The sequence below is a fragment of the Liolophura sinensis genome, chromosome 7 (assembly GCF_032854445.1).
Source record: "Liolophura sinensis isolate JHLJ2023 chromosome 7, CUHK_Ljap_v2, whole genome shotgun sequence".
NCBI classification, from domain to species: Eukaryota; Metazoa; Mollusca; class Polyplacophora; order Chitonida; family Chitonidae; genus Liolophura; species Liolophura sinensis.
In genome coordinates this window covers 59,850,942-59,872,857 of record NC_088301.1, presented here as the reverse complement: position 1 = coordinate 59,872,857, position 21,916 = coordinate 59,850,942, and the positions used below count along the sequence as shown (strand labels likewise).

Here is a 21,916-nt window from a genome sequence, read left to right as displayed (position 1 = left end):
TTCCAACTGTTCAAAATTTACCTGAAGAAAAGATCTCTCAAAGAAAAATACTGTCAATGCATGGTACAAACAAAGGTGGAATATACCATTAAAGAGGTTATACCAGAGATTTTGGTAAAAAAAAAATCCTTATTCTAAAATCAAATGGAATTTCCTGCGCTTAACAAGAATAGCTCAAATTATTGCCTTTCAATAAATATTAGACTTGTATGTGTACTATAATACTGTTAATCTGATTCTAAAGTTTGAAAATGAACTATGTTATAAATCTGAAGAACTTACCAATTATGAATGGTAACACGTTCACAGAGGAAGCTGATATTTTGTGACAGTTGAGTATTTGGGTTAATATGTTACAATACATTAACAGCAAAAATTCAATTGGATTTTCCAAAAAGCTCTGATGCTGCCTATTTATTATTAAGGACAAAATTAATTTTAAAAAAAGCAAGGTGATGAAGATGCATGCTAAAGCATATGTATTGATATTTGTCTGAGATTTGAATGTTTGTTCTTGTCTACAGGTATTAACTCTATTATACAAAGCACCAAAATGGAGTACAACACAATTCAACTAAAGACTGTACCAGCTGTTCTCCTTGCATGCTCTCCTCCAACCCACAATTTTACACTGGGTATTTGGAAGTTTAAATCAATGCATGCAAAGTAACATTCACATACAAGAAAAATTACTAAATTCCACTGTGGCTTAACTTCCGTAAAAACAGCAAAAAAGTCCTTACATACCATAACTACTTTTTCACACACAAACACACAGAAACCCTAACATTAACATGATTCCATCCATAGACCAGTGCAAATCTGGTTGCCTTCCCAAGGAGGTATGAAAGGCAAATTTGGACAGCACCAAAACCACAAAGGCACCTCGACATGGTAAAACCAGAACGCAAACTTACCCGGGCCCGGCTTAATCATGTTCCTGATGTAAGCTTCTACAAGGACTGATGATGGAGAGACAAGTGTGCCTAGGTTCCCAGCGTTCCTAATCCGGCTGCAATTTTTCTCTGCCATTGAATGTGTCAATCGCTGTAAACTAATGCTGTAACACTTGTCCAAGTATGTTCCACCATACCACCCTTCAGAGCATGGGTGACCTGGACAACAAGACATATGGAGATAGAACAAATGGATGGCAGTCATGCTGATGAATTAAGCACATGGATTATCCAGGTTGGCTGCATTTTAAACATTTTAATATGGTATATCAAAAACATGATAAAATAACTCAAAACAATATGTCCTTACAGTAAATTATCACAAATTAAGACAATTGTAGGTGACAGGAAACCCTGCAAAATCTGGGTAATACTCCGCAGCTTACAGGCAGGCCTTTTCTCTTATGGCCAGAGAAAAAGCCAGCATAAGTTTGACTTGAACTCAAATTTATCACATTGATGACATGCTCCTGAGTTAGTGACACTGGAGGCTCCTGGGTTATTGTGCCCGGCCACTGGGCCATGGAGGCTCCTGGATTATTGTGCTCAGCCACTGGGCCACGGAAGCTCCTGGGTCATTGTGTTTGGCCACTGGGCCATGGAGGCTCCTGGGCTATTGTGCTCAGCCACTGGGCCATGGAGGCTCCTGGGTTATTGTGCTCAGCCACTGGGCCACGGAGGCTCCTGGGTCATTGTGCTCAGCCACTGGGCCACGGAAGCTCCTGGGTCACTCTGCTCAGCCACTGGTGTCAGTGTGCTCGGCCACTGGGCCATGGAGGCTCCTGGGTTACTGTGCTCGGCCACTGAGCCATGGAAGCTCCTGGGTCATTGTGCTCAGCCTCTGGGCCACGGAAGCTCCTGATTTATTGTTGTTCAGATATTGTCTGGTGCTTTCTATAGCAGTCTAAATGATGCTCCTTAACATTCTTATTAACTGCCATTTGCATGAACTTATTTTGTACAGGCCCTCTAGGATTTATTTATTTATTTATTTGATTGGTGTTTTACGCCATACTCAAGAATATTTTACTTATTTGACGGCGGCTAGCATTATGGTGGAAGAAAACCGGGCAGAGGCCGGGGGAAACCCAAGGCCATCCGCAGGTTGCTGAGAGGCTCCAAGGTCATTACGCTGCGCTAGCACACAAACCAACTGAGCCAAGGAGGCCCAGATCCTCTAGGAAGAACTTTTTCCTAAAACAGGAAGACCATTTCGTTTTTGTAAATAAATTAATGCACTCTCAGAAAATAAAGATTTGTATATGGGTAGGTACTTCTTATTTTACTTTACCTATTTTACTTTACCTGTTTTACTTTACCTGTTTCAACTTTAGGCAAAATCGGTTCTCTTTGGCAAATGAATGGGCGCTTGTCGGAGCAATTGTGTAGTGAAAATTGGACTGTGCGAAACTGATCATTCTTCACATTGGCAAGCACACATCTTCCACTGGTCATGTTTGGCTGTCCGCTTGACCAACTCATCATGTTCCTGAAAATCAAAAGCACTAGCATTTTTATCATTTGTCTCCAGGGTTTCTCTGGGATTTATTTATATCATTTGTGTTACATCAATCAGAATGTTTTTATTTGTTTGACAGTGTTCAGCTTTAGGGCCCACCACACTTTTAAATCATGAGGTTCCACTGCTAGCTATTAAATGCCCTCAGCATTAGGGCCCACCACACTTTTAAAACATGAGGTTCCACTGCTAACTATTAAATGCCCTCAGCTTTAGGGCCCACCACACTTTTAAAACATGAGGTTCCACTGCTAACTATTAAATGCCCTCAGCTTTAGGGCCCACCACACTTTTAAAACATGACACTCCACTGCTAACTATTAAATGCCCTCAGCTTTAGGGCCCACCACACTTTTAAAACATGGGGCTCCACTGCTAACTATTAAATGCCCTCAGCTTTTGGGCCCACCACACTTTTTAAACATGAGACTCCATTGCTAACTATTAAATGCCCTCAGCTCTAGAGCCCCCCACACTTTTAAAAACGATGCTGCATTACTAAAAAAAAAATTCGCCTAGTTTTAGGGCCCACCACACTTTTAAATCATGAGGCTCCATTGTGAACTATTAACTGCCCTCAGCTTTAGGGCCCACCACACTTTAAAACATGAGGCTTCACTGCTAACCATTAAGTGCCCTGAGCTTTAGGGCGCAACCACACTTTTAAAACATGACGCTTCATTGCTAATTAAATGCCCTCAGCTTTAGGGCCCACCACACCTTTAAAACATGACGCTCCATTGCTAACTATTAACTGCCCTCAGCTCTAGGGCTCACAAAACTTCTAAAAACAAAGCTGTATAACTAAAAAAATTCCCTCAGCTCTAGGGCCCACCACACTTTTAAAACATGAGGCTGCATTGCTAATCAAATCCCCTTAACTTTAGGGCCCACCACACTTTTAAAACATGAGGCTGCATTGCTTACCAAATCTCCTCCGCTATCGGGTCCGCCACACTTTACAATGTGAGGTTATATTGCTATCCAAAAATCCCCAGCTCTAGAGCCCACCACACTTTTAAAACATGAAGTTGCATTGCTAATCAAATCCCCTTTTAACTTTAGGGCCCACCACACTTCTAAAAACGAGGCTGCATTGCTTACCAAATCCCCTCCGCTATCAGGTCCACCACACTTTACAATGTGAGGTTATATTGCTATCCAAAAATCCCCAGCTCTAGAGCCCACATGACGCTCCATTGCTAACTATTAACTGCCCTCAGCTCTAGGGCCCACAAAACTTTTAAAACATGAGGCTGCAGTGCTTACCACATCCCCTAACCTCTTGGACCCACAACACTTTTAAAACATGACGTTGCATTGCTAACCAATCTTCTCAGCTCTACATCTCACCACACCTTTAAAACACCAGGCTGCATTGCTAACCAAGTCTCCCTAGCTCTTGGGAAATTAGCCAAACACAATTGTAAGTTTCAGCACCAAAAATAATACTGTGTGACACTTATTTAATATTACCTCTAAAAATGCACTTTAAATGCACTCTAAAAATGAATTGCTGCATTTGTGCATGTTAAATGAAAGTGGTGGGTACAGTGTCCATTCTAATGTATGAACTGAAACTAAACATGTGTTCCCTGTGTGAGTTAAGAACCCTGCAAACAATTCCAGTTGTGACATAAATTTAATTCCGATTTAATCTAGTGATATAAGCACAAGTCTTTGGTTCAAACCTGCTTCATGTCCCAACCACCCATGTCATCCATCTGCCAAAGTTTTTCTTTGTGCAAACTGAACAGTTCATATTCATTGTACCTAACTTACATGTATGACACACCCTAAAATTCCAATATTTTTCTTAAATCTGTAGGCCAATGAACATTATCATAACAAAAATTTCTTACATTATCACAGCTTGACGTGGTTCATTCATATATTTGTACTTACATAACAGAAAATTCCTCAATGTCTGATGACTGAAGAACCCTTTCCTCAATCTCATCCCATATCAGTTTACCTGTGCGAGGATGGATGTGGAGTCCTGTCCACACATACTCAAGTTCTGAAACAAATGATGCATTCCATTTAATGAATACTCTCCAAATTCCCCAAATTTATTCTATGGACTTGGTCATCTGTCAGGCAATCTTAGCATATCATAAGTATGCACAAACAGTCACGCCTGCCTCAATGACTGCTTATTGTCACCATGGCCCAATACTCAGTGACAGCAAGGAAACCTTATCGTCACCATGGCCCAATGCTCAATGACAGCAGGGAAACCTTATCGTCACTATGGTCCAATGCTCAATGACAGCAGGGAAACCTTATCGCCACCATGGCCCAATGCTCAATGACAGCAGGGAAACCTTATCGTCACCATGGCCCAATGCTCAATGACAGCAGGGAAACCTTATTGTCACTATGGCCCAATGCTCAATGACAGCAGGGAAACCTTATCGTCAGCATGGCCCAATGCTCAGTGACAGCAGGGAAACCTTATTGTCACCATTGCCCAATATTCAGTGACAGCAGGGAAACCTTATTGTCACCATTGCCCAATACTCAGCGATGGCAGGGAAACCTTATAGTCACCATGGTCCTCTGCTCAGTGACAGCAGGGAAACCTTATTGTCACCATTGCCCAAAACTCAGTGATAGCAGGGAAACCTTATTGTCACCATTGCCCAATACTCAGTGACAACAGGGAACCCTTATCGTCACCATGGTCCACTGCTCAGTGACAGCAGGGAAACCTTATCGTCACCATTGACAGCACGGAAACCACAAATCCTTTTCAAAGGCCAGGATTGAAATCTTATCTCATGTCTCCTGGTGAATAAAAGAAAAATACCTAACCAATGGACCACAACCCGCCACTAGTTTTTATAGAAAAAAATCTTTTAACATCACCCATTCCAACCATAGAAATCTGATATCAGTACTATTTTTTTCATGGTTCACAAAACTGTCTACATATTCCAACGAATATCACTAAATACAAGTCACCACAGTCATGGATTGGAATAAAGGCTGAAAAAACTACTGAACAGCCAAAACAATAAAAAGGTAATGGTGATCGGTTTGTTGTGTTTTATGACAGACCTAATTCTTCAGTGTGAGGGAGCTGGATGACATATAAGCTGTTATCATTTTAATTTTCACTATGCTGTTTAAATATCCTGATTAGATCAAAATAAAACATACCTCGTTAGTGGGCATACATATATTATGAGCAAATGAAACATGGCAGATTAAATTTCGTATTATAACAAGAGTATTGATTAATCCATACCGAAATTACTCAAAACAGATGGGATTTTAAATTTTAAGTCCTTGGTTGCTTTGAGAAGGAACCCATCATGTTGCCGGCAAATCCTTAATGCTTGCGACCAATTGGCCGCCTCTTGGAAGAATGCCCGGAAGCAGGTTCCATTGTCCCCTACATCTGCACTGAGATTCCAAAGATATGGACACAGCTGTCCACTATCTCTCACACCAATTTGTGTACGATTCTGAGCAAAGCTGCTACCTGTTAATGAACAAAAGTCACAATTAAAACTTGACTATGTTTCACTGTAAAGAAACATTTATTTCTTTACCTCACACAACTGTTTTACACACATTTTTTAGTTTGATCCAAACCTCTTCACTAAAGTGCAACCAATATTTTATGTATATATATATATATATATATATATATATATATATATATATATATATATATATATAAATGTGTGTGTGTGTGTAACCATATTAGTCCTACATGTATATTATTCACAAATAAAAGGAAAGATTCTTGAAACATAAATTGATGTTACGTTACTGTGTATAATTTTAGAAACACAAAAACAGTCCACCTGTATGTAGCCTTATAGAGCATTAAAAAATAAAGTAATAAAGTCAATTTAAAATTTCGCACCTGGAAACCATCCAACAAGCAAGCAGATAAAAATCAACCACTGGAGAGTCATACTGCTCTCTCCCAAATGTAAGGACATGCACACCAGTCAGATTATAGAACATGAATTATCCTCACTCCAGAATCCAGTACTATCATGCACACATCTGTACGTAGTTTCCTTGGCTTGACATTAATGCTCGCTGAAAGAAAAAAAAATCACATGTATTCATGCCACAAAAGTCTGTCTAAATTTATGCATAGTATCTGCCTCTTTGTCAATAAATCCCTACCCCACCCATGTGGAAGCCCTTGCGAGGTAGCTGTACCCCACTAATGTGACAGCCCTTGTGAGGTAGCCGTACCTCACCCATGTGGCAGCCCTTGTGAGGGAGCTTTACCCCACCCATGAGGCAGCCCTTGTGAGGTAGATGTACCTCACCCATATGGCCACCCTTGTGAGGTGGCTGTACCCCACTCATGTGGCAGTGCTTGTGAGGTAGCTTTACCCCACCCATGTGGCAGCCCTTGTGAGGTAGCTGTACCCCACCCATGTGGCAGTCCTTGTAAGGTAGCTGTACCCCACCCATGTGGCAGCCCTTGTGAGGTAGCTGTACCCCACCCATGTGGCAGTCCTTGTGAGTTAGCTGTACCCCACCCATGTAGCAGCCCTTGTGAGGTAGCTGTGCCCCACCCATGTGGCAGCCCTTGTGAGGTAGCTTTACCCCACCCATGAGGTAGCCCTTGTGAGGTAGCCATACCCCACCCATGTGGCAGTCCTTGTGAGGTAGCTGTACCCCACCCATGTGACAGTCCTTGTGAGGTAGCTGTACCTCACCCATATGGCCACCCTTGTGAGGTGGCCGTACCCCACCTATGTGGCAGCCCTTGTGAGGTAGCTGTACCCCACCCATGAGGCAGCCCTTGTGAGGTAGCCGTACCCCACCTATGTGACAGTCCTTGTGAGGTAGCTGTACCCCACCCATGAGGCAGCCCTTGTGAGGTAGCCGTACCCCACCCATGTGGCAGCCATTGTGAGGTAGCCGTACCCCACCCATATGGCCACCCTTGTGAAGTGGCCGTACCCCACCTATGTGACAGTCCTTGTGAGGTAGCTGTACCCCACCCATGTGGCAGCCCTTGTGAGTTAGTCCACCCATGAGGCAGCCCTTGTGAGGCAGCTTTACCCCACCCATGAGGCAGCCCTTGTGAGGTAGCCGTACCTCACCCATGTGGCAGCCTTTGTGAGGCAGCTTTACCCCACCCATGAGGCAGCCCTTGTGAGGTAGCCATACCTCATCCATGTGGCAGCTCTCGTGAGGTAGCTGTACTTCACGCATGTGGCAGTCCTTGTGATGTACGTGTGCCCCACCCATGAGGCAGCCCTTGTGAGGTAGCCGTACCTCACCCATGTGGCAGCCCTTGTGAGGTAGCCGTACCTTACCCATATGGCCACCCTTGTGAGGTAGCTGTACCCCACCCATGTGGTAGCCCTTGTGAGGCAGCTTTACCCCACCCATGAGGCAGCCCTTGTGAGGTAGCCGTACCTCACCCATGTGGCAGCCCTTGTGAGGTAGCCGTAACTCACCCACGTAGCAGCCCTTGTGAGGTAGCCGTACCCCATCCATGAGGCAGCCCTTGTGAGGTAGCCATATCCCACCCATGTGGCAGTCCTTGTGAGGTAGCTTTACCCCACCCATGTGGCAGCCCTTGTGAGGTAGCCGTACCTCACCCATATGCCTACCCTTGTGAGGTAGCTGTACCCCACCCATGTGGCAGTCCTTGTGAGGTAGCTGTACCCCACCCATGTGGCAGCCCTTGTGAGGCAGCTTTACCCCACCCATGTGGCAGTCCTTGTGAGGCAGCTGTACCCCATCCATGTGGTAGTCCTGGTGAGGCAGCCGTACCTCACCCATGTAGCAGCCCTTGTGAGGTAGCCGTACCCCACCCATGTGGCAGCCCTTGTGAGGCAGCTTTACCCCACCCACGTGGCAGTCCTTGTGAGGCAGCTGTACCCCATCCATGTGGTAGTCCTGGTGAGGCAGCCGTACCTCACCCATGTAGCAGCCCTTGTGAGGTAGCCGTACCCCACCCATGTGGCAGCCCTTGTGAGGTAGCCATACCCCACCCATGTGGCAGTCCTTGTGAGGTAGCTGTACCCCACCCATGTGGCAGCCCTTGTGAGTTAGTCCACCCATGAGGCAGCCCTTGTGAGGCAGCTTTACCCCACCCATGAGGCAGCCCTTGTGAGGTAGCCGTACCTCACCCATGTGGCAGCCTTTGTGAGGCAGCTTTACCCCACCCATGAGGCAGCCCTTGTGAGGTAGCCATACCTCATCCATGTGGCAGCTCTCGTGAGGTAGCTGTACTTCACGCATGTGGCAGTCCTTGTGATGTACGTGTGCCCCACCCATGAGGCAGCCCTTGTGAGGTAGCCGTACCTCACCCATGTGGCAGCCCTTGTGAGGTAGCCGTACCTTACCCATATGGCCACCCTTGTGAGGTAGCTGTACCCCACCCATGTGGTAGCCCTTGTGAGGCAGCTTTACCCCACCCATGAGGCAGCCCTTGTGAGGTAGCCGTACCTCACCCATGTGGCAGCCCTTGTGAGGTAGCCGTACCTCACCCACGTAGCAGCCCTTGTGAGGTAGCCGTACCCCACCCATGAGGCAGCCCTTGTGAGGTAGCCATATCCCACCCATGTGGCAGTCCTTGTGAGGTAGCTTTACCCCACCCATGTGGCAGCCCTTGTGAGGTAGCCGTACCTCACCCATATGCCTACCCTTGTGAGGTAGCTGTACCCCACCCATGTGGCAGTCCTTGTGAGGTAGCTGTACCCCACCCATGTGGCAGCCCTTGTGAGGCAGCTTTACCCCACCCATGTGGCAGTCCTTGTGAGGCAGCTGTACCCCATCCATGTGGTAGTCCTGGTGAGGCAGCCGTACCTCACCCATGTAGCAGCCCTTGTGAGGTAGCCGTACCCCACCCATGTGGCAGCCCTTGTGAGGTAGCCATACCCCACCCATGTGGCAGTCCTTTTGAGTTAGCCGTACCCCACCCATATGGTGGCCCCATCCCACTTGTAAGGGAGCCCAGCCTTGCCCATGTGGTAACCCTGCCCTCTTGTGAAAGAGCCCTGCAAATGGATATCCTTGCAATGCTAAGACAGAACGGCCAGTTTATCTCTGCATTACATTGTATTTGCATGTCTATCACGTAGGATGATAGTCCATATTTCATGGATTGTATGTCAGGCAGAATTTCATGTGTATCTAATATGATACACATGAAATATAGGGATCTGCCCACACATACATGTACAAAGCATGTACAAGGGTCACTTCAAACTTTGTGTTTTGATTTGTTTGAATATATACTGTGTATGCCCACCCTGTATTGGGATGACAACCAGGATTGCCCAGGGTCAACAGAAGACCTGGGCAATAAAGCCTGTTGGATCTAGTTTGAATAAATGACTAAGTACAGTCAAACTGGGGTACAAATAGTTAGATGAGTTGGGCACAAGTGATCAGGTGGGTTGGCACATCGGTAGGTCATGAATGGTTATGTGGGTGGAGCGGAGTACTCAAGTGAGTCGAACACGAGTTTCGAGTTGGGTGGGGCACGATTGGTGAGGTGGGTGAGCACATGGTTAAGGCACGAGGGGTCAGGTGGATGGGGCATGAGTGGTTATGTGGTTGGGGCACATGAGTTTGGCACCATTCGGGCAGGAGCAGCCAGGTGAGTCGGGCACAAGTTTTGAGTTGGGTGGGGCATGACTGGTGGGGTGGGGTGGGTGGGGCACATGGTTTGGGAACGAGCAGTCAGGTGGATGGGGCATGAGTGGTTATATGGTTGGGGCACATGGGTTGGGCACCACTGGGACAGGAGGAGCCAGGTGAGTGAGGCATGAGTGGCTAGGTTGGTAAGGCACAAGAGCCTAAATGGGTGGGACACAAATACCCAGGTAGGTGGGGCACAAGCGGCCAAGGTATCCTGTGATCAAATGGCAATATTTAAGTCTTACTGTGTACATGTAGTTGTTTTTCCCCTACCTGTGTTTTCTTTCTTTGCCTTGATTATCAAGTGTAATAGCTAGTGTACCTGTCTGTTTGTCCAAATCACATGGAGATAAGACAGACATATTACATTTTGACATAAGCAAACAAGATAGACAGGTTTAAGTGAAGATAACTTCACATAACTTTTGTCATTTTGAAGCAAAGTATGCTTAAAAGGTCTGAACCAATTCAAAGCTAACCATCACTAGTTTGTGAGCTATATCTACATGTAAATGAGACTCAAGTTGAAAGTACCAGGATGCTCTGCATTATATAAATTTATCTTGATGCTTTCCTTCATGAACGGGCTGGGGTTTTTCTTTTTATTATGCCTACGGAATGTCCAACATAGAATATTTTATCCTGTAGACTTATTGGCCACAGTATATAGTATGCAATTTTTGGCTCAACCATGGTATCTTGAAAAGTGCTCTATGAATTTAACTCAGATTTTGAATACATGTAAAGCACAGTAACATACCGGGGATGTTCCATTATGGATGTCCTATGTGCTTATTAATACAAAGAAAACACTATCATAGAGCACATATCAGATATAATTAAATACTGTTGAGAGAAGGGGGTCAATATTTTTCTCCTCTATTTTCCTTTTTTTCTTTTTGGCTTTAAATGGTTTGTTTCACTCCTTTAGCAATAGCATTCATACATGTAGATCTTGAATGCTCAATACATAAATAAATTAAAGCCCAAGGAAACACTGAAATGAGCTATATATCACATGAATGACCATTAAACTTTGTCCAAGAAAAAAGTCTGAATTGTTTCTTAGAAGTTTTTCCCCCAAGTAAAATGATTTTAAAACACGAAATTTAAGTTTCAGTACAAATTTCATTTATGTATTTTACATGTGTTTTCAAATGTTCTCATTTGCCTTAATTTTGTACATGCCCATTTCGCATTGTATGAATTTGTACTTGGGTGAATAGTTATAAAAAAGATTTTTATTAAGATGTTTTCAAGGTCATTTAGTCTGTGTCTCCACCGCCTTAACACTTTTTAATCTGAAAGCTTATATTCAGGTTTATTCAACTTATACAAGATGTATAATGAGGCTTTGTGACGAATCCTATATATATTTTGTGAGCTTGGCCTATTTTTTGAAGGACATTGAGAGGTAATTTAATTTGTACTTTGTGACAGGATTGTAAACTTGATTCTTGGGTGGGGTATGACTACCTAACAAGGGTGGCCATATGGGTGGGGTACGGCTACCTCACAAGGACTGTCACATGGGTGGGGTACGGCTACCTCACAAGGGTGGCCATATGGGTGGGGTACGGCTACCTCACAAGAGTGGCCATATGGGTGAGGTACGGCTACCTCACAAGAGTGGCCATATGGGTGCGGTACGGCTACCTCACAAGGGTGGCCATATGGGTGGGGTACGGCTACCTCACAAGGACTGTCACATGGGTGGGGTACGGCTACCTCACAAGGACTGTCACATGGGTGGGGTACAGCTACCTCACAAGGGTGGCCACATGGGTGGGGTACGGCTACCTCACAAGGGTGGCCATATGGGTGGGGTACGGCTACCTCACAAGGGTGGCCATATGGGTGGGGTACGGCTACCTCACAAGGGTGGCCATATAGGTGGGGTATGGCTACCTCACAAGGGTGGCCACATGGGTGGGGTACGGCTACCTCACAAGAGTGGCCATATGGGTGGGGTACGGCTACCTCACAAGGGTGGCCATATGGGTGGGGTACTGCTACCTCACAAGGGTGGCCATATGGGTGGGGTACGGCTACCTCACAAGGACTGTCACATGGGTGGGTTACGGCTACCTCACAAGGGTGGCCATATGGGTGGGGTGCGGCTACCTCACAAGGGTGGCCATATGGGTGGGGTATGGCTACCTCACAAGGAGTGTCACATGGGTGGGGTACGGCTACCTCACAAGGGCTGCCTCATGGGTGGGGTAAAGCTGCCTCACGAGGGCTGCCACATGGGTGGGGTAAAGCTGCCTCACGAGGGCTGCCACATGGATGGGGTACGGCTACCCCACAAGAAATGGGTTGAGCACGACTACCTCACAAGGGCTGCCACATGAGTGGGGTATGGCTCCCTCACAAGTGGGACGGGCATGCCAACTAGGCATTGTTTTGTTAGTTGTGCAGAGCTTTAATACAATTCAAACATGACCAATTTGGGATATTTCTGGAAAAAGTCGCAGATTTTTTTCAACATTCAATCATAATTTAAAATAAAATGGTAGAGTACTTGCTATAAACTAATGACAACCGGAAAACATAATTTTATCATACTACAATGTCTACCATCCTATACAAACTATATATCTTTCAATTCTACATTCCTGTCAAAGTGATTAAATTTGCCCCCTTAGATGCATGGCCATACTATATTTTGGAGTTACCAGTATTTACTCAAAGTAAGGGCAAAGGGTGGGATCCTACTTGAGTCGGATCACGCCAAGCCGGGGTTGCGTTCGCTCTGTGAAGTGTGGTATCATACACTGAACATTAAAGGCCATGTGACCACGGGCGGTTGCATTCAGTATGCAAAGACACAGAAGATATGTTTGGCTGACTTGCTGGACTGACTGGGCAAGTTGTTCCTCCTCCCATTCTACCTCCATGTTACAGGTAAGCTGTGTGTGGTGTCACCAAGGCAAAACATATATACAAGTATACAGATGTCAGGTGCTATTGCACAATAAAAACCAGAACTACAATTATTCATTCCATGGTTTCTTATACATATCATGCTTAAAACACATTAATTGCTTTCTATTTCAAGAAAAGATGTCTCAGATTCTCGCAGAGGCAATTCATAATCAAAGTATTTTTTCACACAACATTCAGGCAAAAGAATGTAGACTACTGACAGTAAACAGGATTAGAGTTGAGGCCAAAACACAGGTAAATCAAACTGTAGAGAGTTGAGGTCAAAACACAGGTAAATCAACATGTACATGTACAGAGTTGAGGCCAACACACAGGTAAATCAACCTGTATAGAGTAGAGGCCAACACACAGGTAAATCAACCTATCCAGAATTGAGGCCAACACACAGGTAAATCAACCTGTGCAGAGTTGAGGCCAACACACAGGTAAATCAACCTGTATAGAGTAGAGGCCAACACACAGGTAAATCAACCTATCCAGAATTGAGGCCAACACACAGGTAAATCAACCTGTGCAGAGTTGAGGCCATGATTCCATCATTAATTTGGAGTACAATCAAACAGCAGATCATAATTACATCATATGTGAGACACATTTGCCTTCCGACACATTCTGAGATGTATGAAAAATATGACTGTCAAATTGTGCAGCTGTCCTTCCCATGCACTTTGGCACAGTAACTAGATATACAATATGTGAGTTATGAAATTCGATGTACATAGTCCTTAGTCTTTGTGCTGTGAGGTTGTCATTTCATGCACAAGAACCATATTTTTATTACCTCACCAGCACTCATAAACAGCTAAAGATATGGGATCACCGCCAGACAAATAATCCATTCTATTACACTGTTACATCAGGAAACTGAAAACATATTGTCTCCATGCACATATACAATTTAAATGATAAAAGCTATGTGGTGCTTTTTTCTCATTTTTTAAACATTTTGCTACTCCCCTAAAACATACATTTGTATGTTTAATTCACTATTTAATAATTCCATCATACATAGGTTTCTGAGGCAATCTGTTCTGAATCTCATATTTTGTTCCACCATTTTTATATCAAATGCAACTACAAACAGAACAACCAGTGTAAATATTGACAAATACAGTTCCAAACATCCCCTTCTACTGGAATGTGTGTTAGCACTATAATGTTTTAATTTAAAGATTAAACACTGCATTAAACTACAAACATACATGTATAGCAGAGAGTCATTGTAATGCCACTATGACTGAATGGCTTGAGGGAATACACACTGCAGACTAGTCAACAAGCTTCAGATTGTAGTCATCTGTACAACATGAAGCACATATGCTCCATAAATAAGACTGGGATCACCTCACTCATGGCCAGCAGAACTCACAAGAGTTTATTTGTGAAGGACAGTCGTGCTGTAAAGTTTTTACCTGCCCTCAATGTACATGGCATATCCTCTCTGCCTATATATACTTGTCTATATTCTATGTTTAGAGAGATTTATGAAATCCTCCCCATGCTTTAATTATCACTATCTGGATGTCATATTGTTAATACGTTTACATGTGCCTTCTGGTATGTCTTCATCATGATCGACTGCTGTGTAACTTACAACAAATTTACACATATTGTGTTAAACATGCGGCTATTTTTTTTTGCGATATGTACGTCAAGATGACCTATATAAAATTATTGGGAGAGTTGAATCTGATCATAAACAATGGAAAAATAAACTGAACACACAATGGTCGAGAGAAACCTACAAAAGAGAAAGGATGGTATTAGTAAATGTTAATACTGATAACACTGATATAGGCCTTACTGTCAACGATGGTGACATGGTCAAGGTTCACAGGCACTAAAATCAACCAAATCCTCAATACCTTTACCCTGCATATAGGTCAATGATAATGACAACATAAACAAAGAACATTTTCTAACATGTCTTTAATAAGGACGCCCGGTAACCAGTTGGTGACACTTCCTTGTGATTCCTTCAGATTTACTCCACACTAAATGTCTGTTGACTGTTTTACAACATCTTTTAAGGCTCTTTCCAGGACCTCCTCAATGAACCCATCTATCAAGTTTCATTATATTTGGTACTGTAGTCTTGAAGACAAAATGGGAAGATAGATATGAACTCTGATGTGAGAAATTGTGCTTAATATGTCAGTCTGACATATTTACCACAATAATAATGTATATAATATGGTCAGAGAAACCTACCTTAATTATAAGAGATTCCTCCTACGAAGGTTCATTAAACTTGGCTGAGTAGTTTTGGAAATATAGCTTTACAAGACACATAAAATCTGACCTGAACAAGTAGGTCAAAAGTCATTTGTGCTCCCCTGCACTCTTAATACCTTCTGGGTGGTCAATGAATACAAGTACCTTTTATTGAATTTGGTCCATAGTTTTAGGGATATGATGTCCTCACAGCACAGCAGGGTAGGTCAAATGTCAATAAAATATTATGTGACATAAACAATTAAGTTCACAATATGTAAATTAGTTGCCAAAGATATTTTGGCAAAAGATGCATGGAAGGACAGACATCACCTTTCAGTCAAACTTATAAAAACTCAATGAACGACACTCAGATTTTTACAAGAACATCAGTCAAGTTTTAACTCCCAATACTCTGGTGCAACTGTACTTCTGAAACTGGTGGACTTCAACATAAAACATTGATCTTTTACTTCAAGAAGCTAAATGTATTTCACAATTTTTACTTCCTTGACATTTTTATTGAACAGAAACTCAATTCTGTGGGACAGTTACACAAAATGCCTTTTCTGTAAAAAACAATACTCACATGTACTACACTGCAGGTCACATCACAAACAATACTCACACGTACCACCCTGCAGGTCACATCACAAACAATACCCGCACGTACCACCCTGCAGGTCACATCACAAACAATACCCACATGTACTACACTCCAGGTCACATCACAAACAATACCCACATGTGCTACACTGCAGGTCACATCACAAACAATACTCACACGTACAACCCTGCAGGTCACATCACAAACAATACCCACATGTACTACACTGCAGGTCACATCACAAACAATACCCACATGTACTACACTCCAGGTCACATCACAAACAATACCCACATGTACTACACTCCAGGTCACATCACAAACAATACCCACACGTACTACACTGCAGGTCACATCACAAACAATACCCACACGTACTACACTGGTCACATCACAATCAATCACAAACAATAAGCATCCAATGATCAGTGCAAGTGTAGAGAAGCAAGAAAGAAAAGAAGAACAACAAAATAAAAATTTGAGCCTACAGTTACTTAGAATGTTTGCAAAAAATAACCAATGATGAGCATAAACACCACTGTGTCCATATCAGGAATTATCTTGATATCTTCATGAAACAGTCATGAATGGCCTTTAGAACAATGGCTTTTCACAGGTCTTCCTGCAGCCGGGCACAATGTTTCATATAAAAAATGCCCAAACATCACAAACACCAAGTACACCCTGAGCTGTGACCAACACAAAGAACCTACAAAAAATCCTCACATCATATAAACCCAAATTCTTACATGGAGTCCTCACATCATATTAGCCCTTCAAAGTGCTACAAGGAGTCCTCACATTGTATTAGCCCTTCAAAGTGCTACAAGGAGTCCTCACATCGTATTAGCCCTTCAAAGTGCTACAAGGAGTCCTCACATCATATAAACCCTAAGTGCTATAAGCAGTCCTCACATCATGTAAACCCAAAGAGTTATAATCAGTCCTCACAACATATTAGCCCTTCAAAGTGCTACAAGGAGTCCTCACATCATATAAACCCTAAGTGCTATAAGCAGTCCTCACATCATGTAAACCCAAAGAGTTATAATCAGTCCTCACAACATATTAGCCCTTCAAAGTGCTACAAGGAGTCCTCACATCGTATTAGCCCTTCAAAGTGCTACAAGGAGTCCTCACATCGTATTAGCCCTTCAAGGTGCTACAAGGAGTCCTCACATCATATAAACCCTAAGTGCTATAAGCAGTCCTCACATCACGTAAACCCAAAGAGTTATAATCAGTCCTCACAACATATAAGGTTTATGTGCTATAAGCAATCCTCAATCACATAAGCCCTAAGTGCTATAAGTAGCACTCACATCATATAAGCCCTAAGTGCTATAAGTAGCACTCACATCATATATGCACTACGTGCTACATGTATATAAAGCAGCAATCACAATGGGTGGTCAATGTATGACTTACTCAAATCCACAACAGATTGGCTGACATGATGACAGAAGAGTGCACAAGGAAATGCAGGGACAGCATATATCTTACAGGTATACATAGAAGCAGACGTACGATGATAGCTTAATACTGAAGTAGGGCACACAAATACACTTGTATATGCACATACACTTGTATGCATATCAAACAGATAAGCTATACGCACATGGACATGTACACTGTCCATAGGCACTTATTTATGGACACATACCTTGATTTAATCACACACATTAGTACCACAGCATAATTATGTGCAAATAGAACAGGTCAACATCGGAGCAGAAGGAAAATGCTGGGTTATATGTTACAATTAGTAAGATTAATATGCTATGTACTGAAAGAAAGAAGTACACAATGATACCAGTGTTCAATTTGTAAATTTGCTTGGTTGGTCTAAATAATCTGAAGTCTGTGGTTTAGTACCATTGCTGTTTACCATTGTGAATGTTACTTTTACCTGAACTTAACAGTTTTCAGTCGGCTATAATTAACCCACTGATCCTTTACACTGTCTGCTATGTACACTCGAGAACAGACACAGTCTGACAGCATGCATTATTCACATGATCAAAATTGTTTGAAATGAAAGACTCAGTTAAAGTTTGTAAAGGATAAATTTCATAAATATGTTACACGTTTGAGGACTTTATCACTCCCATCTAAGCTTAAACATGTTATAAAAGTTTGAAGAACTTCCCATCATTCCCATTTGAAATTTAAACATATGTTCTAAATGTTTGAAGGATTTTATCATTCCCAGTTGTTGTGAAGCTTTGCGAGACAAGCTCAGAATTCACACACAACAAACAAATCATGCGAATCAAATAACAGAGACATAGATGTAGCGTATACACAGCTGCTACTTCCATAGATACCACGCAACACAATATTATATGATTGTGTGGATACGCCCATTCCACAAACCAGCCTTAAACCTAAACCAAAATTCAAATAATTGTACTTTGTGAATCTTTAAATTAGTATTAACACTTCTTTACTGCTGGCTCATCATTCACGTGTACTTACCATACTCTAACAATATTCATATCTTTTTCAAAATTTGGGCTTGTGAATTAATCTGTAAAGATTGACTTCTAAATTAATTCGCCCAATGACTAAATAAGGTGAACAGTCCACATGTATACAGTGAATGACAGGAGTAATACACACTCAGGTAGATCAACCAATAATAAATAGTTTATAACATTCTCTGGCTTGCCTCTACATCATGTCAGGCTTTCTGCCTGGATATGTGATCAATAACCTGAGCACAAGCCACACTAAGTCATATTTCAGTCCCTTTCAAAAAAAGCATACCTGTATGAAAATGGAAATCCAAAAAGCTGACTGTCTAAAAGCTACCCTGATTACGAGTGTGTGTGTGTTCATGTATGAGCTCTTTCTCGTGGCCAAAATAGGGCCCTTGTGATACACGATACTTTAATGACAGGTAACGGTATCATTATAGATAATATGACACTCAATTCACCTGAGCAGGTCACTTGACGAGCTTTGTGACACAATTGCTCCACATAACTATGCTGAATGAACACTTGGCTCTACACAAAACATACATGTTGTGTACATTAAACCTGTTGTTTTTGTCGCACAGAGTACAACATGGTTTTATGAACAGTATTACTCCTTCAGCTCATCCTACATCTCTGTCATCCTACACACCTGATCAAATCTGTTTACATTTCACTGGACAGAGAGGGATAAGCTCAGGAAACTTATTTTTATTCAGTCCTGTATTGGAAACATATAGGCCACTTCTCAAGAAAGGTGACATTTCAAAAATTTTTTTACATACAAATGTTCTCTTTATTTAATCATCAGTACATGTATTGCTTTAACTGGTGTGAGTTTTAGGTGTACATTCACACATGAATTGCATGATATAAATACAACAAAACATTGAATTGTTTCCCGACACATCTGCATCTATAGGCGGAATTTATTACTAAACCACCATACTATAAGCCATGTTCCATTGCAAATGACGCATACTCTGACAAAGTTGGCCATTGAGACCAGAGTTACGACGCCCACACATGCACACGCACATCCAATACAAGTGAATGTTTGGTGGACAACCTGATCCTTGCGAAATATTTGTAAAGTTTGTGTAAAAGGCAGAAACACTGTTACATGCTTTGTGTTCAGGCTTGTGTAGTATCCCAGGTAATAACTCTATTTGTACCATCCTGTGGGAGGGGTGAGCAGGTAACAGGTAAACACACCTGAAAGATCACTGACCAAGATCAATGTGTGTCCAGAACTTCATACCTGTATACAGATCAATTTGTATTTGGCACCTGACTGTAGGGAGTTGTATACCTGTGTACCACAAACTACAGAGGCAAGACAAAAAATTGGTTGTCTTATGCAGCAGACCTACCTATATGTGAGTGTAGGCCTATGTACACCTACCCCAATCAAACTGACACACATTTACGTAAACAGCACAGGAAATACATATGATTCCAGTGTCTGAGTTTTATGACACAATGATGACTCATGTTTAGGATAAATGAAAAGAATTTCAAGGATGTTTACTACACATTATAGATACAACTGACAAGAACAGGATCTGTTTTCACCAAATGTTTATCTAGCATCCTGTTTTGATCAGGAAATATTAGAGGCATGGGCCTTTACCTCAAAGATCCACACTCATAAACACCTTGAACTCTTATAACACAAGTGCTCTTATATCCCACGCCAACCAAAACAAACATTACTACCAAATTTCAGCACATTACATGCAATAATTGAGAGCTAGTATACCATACATGTAAAACAATGTTGCCAATAAAGTGTCAAACCCCAACCCTTGTAAGATAATCTTCATAGTAAATTTGCCCAGTTTCCTTGTTTCAACGCCTTTATTTTGTTTACATTGTGTACATTTATATGATACAACCAGATGAATTTGAAATGTTTTATGTACAAAGACTATTTTTGAGCACATATTAAAGTATCTTTATAAGCCCTTAAAAATATCTCTGTTAAAATACGTTGGCTGTGTAGATGCTCTTTATTCTATGCTTCTAGCACGTTCATGATCTGTCACTGAGCCTAGTTCCATCATTGCAATTGCTAATTTCATGGATGTTATGCGCACTGCATACTCAACATAACATATGCATATGTCTATTTTACAAGAAACAGGAAACATGTAGATATGAGCAAATAACTAAAACATGTATATCTAAAAGTGTCTCGATCTTGAATGGAAGAACACTGGCACAGATCTGATCTTTAAAGAATCCATCAGCAAATCATGTTAAAGCTTCTTTAATTAAAAGTGTTGGAGTGAAAAAAGCATACACTTTAATAACACTCAAAACATAACTGTACTAATAACCTTGCACATTTAGTAATTCTGCTTCATTTACATTTTACACCTGTAATTATAAGAGGTGATCTCATGCACTTACATATAAGCCCACAATATAAGCCACACTGAGATATAGGGTGATCTCCACCTACATGTAAGCCCACAGTATAAGCCACACTGAGTTATAGAGGTCATCTCCACTTACATGTAAGCCCACAGTATAAGCCACACTGAGATACTGATTATTTATTTATTTGATTGGTGGTTTACGCTGTATTCAAGAATATTGCACTTATACAACAGCAACCAGCATTATGGTGGGAGGAAACTGGGCAGAGCTCCGGGGGAAACCCATGACCCTCCAAAGGTTGCTGAAAGACCTTCCCACGCATGGCCAGAGAGGAAGCCAGCATGAGCTAGACTTGAACTCACAACGACCGCATTGATGAGAGGCTCCTGGGTGATTATGCTGTGCTAGCAGGCTAACCAACTGAGCCACGTAGGCCCCCTGAGATATTGAGGTGTTCTCCACTTACATGTAAGCCCATATGATAAGCCACACAGAAATTATAGGGGAAGCGCAGGCCTATACTCATCAAGACACTATGAAGTCACAAGACCTGACAAATGATAATTATTTACCAACTAGTGTCATAGAATGGCACTACACAGGAGCCATAAAACTAAAATCATCACCACCAAATGTATGATGGCATATTCACACAGTCATGTCATAAGTGACACCACTCTTGTGAGGTGAGCTTACATTGTATGTATACAAACAATACTCATTTTCTGCCTTGGCTATTCAAATCAGGAATAAAAAGTGAAATTAATATTAATAAAAAGTCTTTTACATAACATTGTAAACTTTAGCTGCATGTACAACAGCTCACTGTTTGCCAAACAAACAAGACTGGGTTAATTAAACTTGGGATACACATTTGCTGGAATATCTGAAATGACGTGTCTAGCAAGGATTTTGATCCATTCTATACATTGCACCTGTATAACATGCACAGTACAGCATGACAATTACACCTCACCTTTGCTTTAGTAATCCAGAGTCTTTAAGGTCACCTGGCAAAGATTTCCTAATCGATGACTTAAGATGTGATCTCCTTAGTTGAATATATCCTTTGACATAGTGGCACACTTTCAGATAACTCAAGGAGTTTGGGAGGTCTGTCAAGCCTTCCTACAAGGAGTCAAGAAAAGCGAATTTCCTACACAAC

General features: G+C 42.2%; 2 protein-coding genes across 2 annotated transcripts in view; one reads left to right on the top strand and one right to left on the bottom strand.

The window, feature by feature from the left end:
* LOC135470546 (uncharacterized) overlaps window positions 1-21,916 on the bottom strand; it is a 28,951-nt gene extending 7,035 nt beyond the window's left edge. Inside the window, exons 1-6 of the mRNA XM_064749556.1 lie at window positions 21,728-21,916; window positions 6,356-6,537; window positions 5,729-5,965; window positions 4,381-4,495; window positions 2,276-2,445; window positions 918-1,115 (exon numbers count right to left, since the gene is read on the bottom strand). Of these exons, the coding sequence (XP_064605626.1) occupies window positions 918-1,115; window positions 2,276-2,445; window positions 4,381-4,495; window positions 5,729-5,965; window positions 6,356-6,434 (799 nt within the window). The 5' untranslated portion in view covers window positions 6,435-6,537; window positions 21,728-21,916. The remainder of the gene's footprint in view (window positions 1-917; window positions 1,116-2,275; window positions 2,446-4,380; window positions 4,496-5,728; window positions 5,966-6,355; window positions 6,538-21,727) is intronic.
* Window positions 11,610-12,470, top strand: LOC135471083 (circumsporozoite protein-like). Its single transcript, XM_064750131.1, has one exon. It carries the CDS (start codon window positions 11,610-11,612, stop codon window positions 12,468-12,470), a length of 861 nt encoding a protein of 286 aa, XP_064606201.1.

Bases quoted from the DNA above. Each gene is read 5' to 3' on its own strand.
- LOC135471083 (XM_064750131.1), top strand. From the start codon at position 11,610: ATGGGTGGGGTACGGCTACCTCACAAGGACTGTCACATGGGTGGGGTA.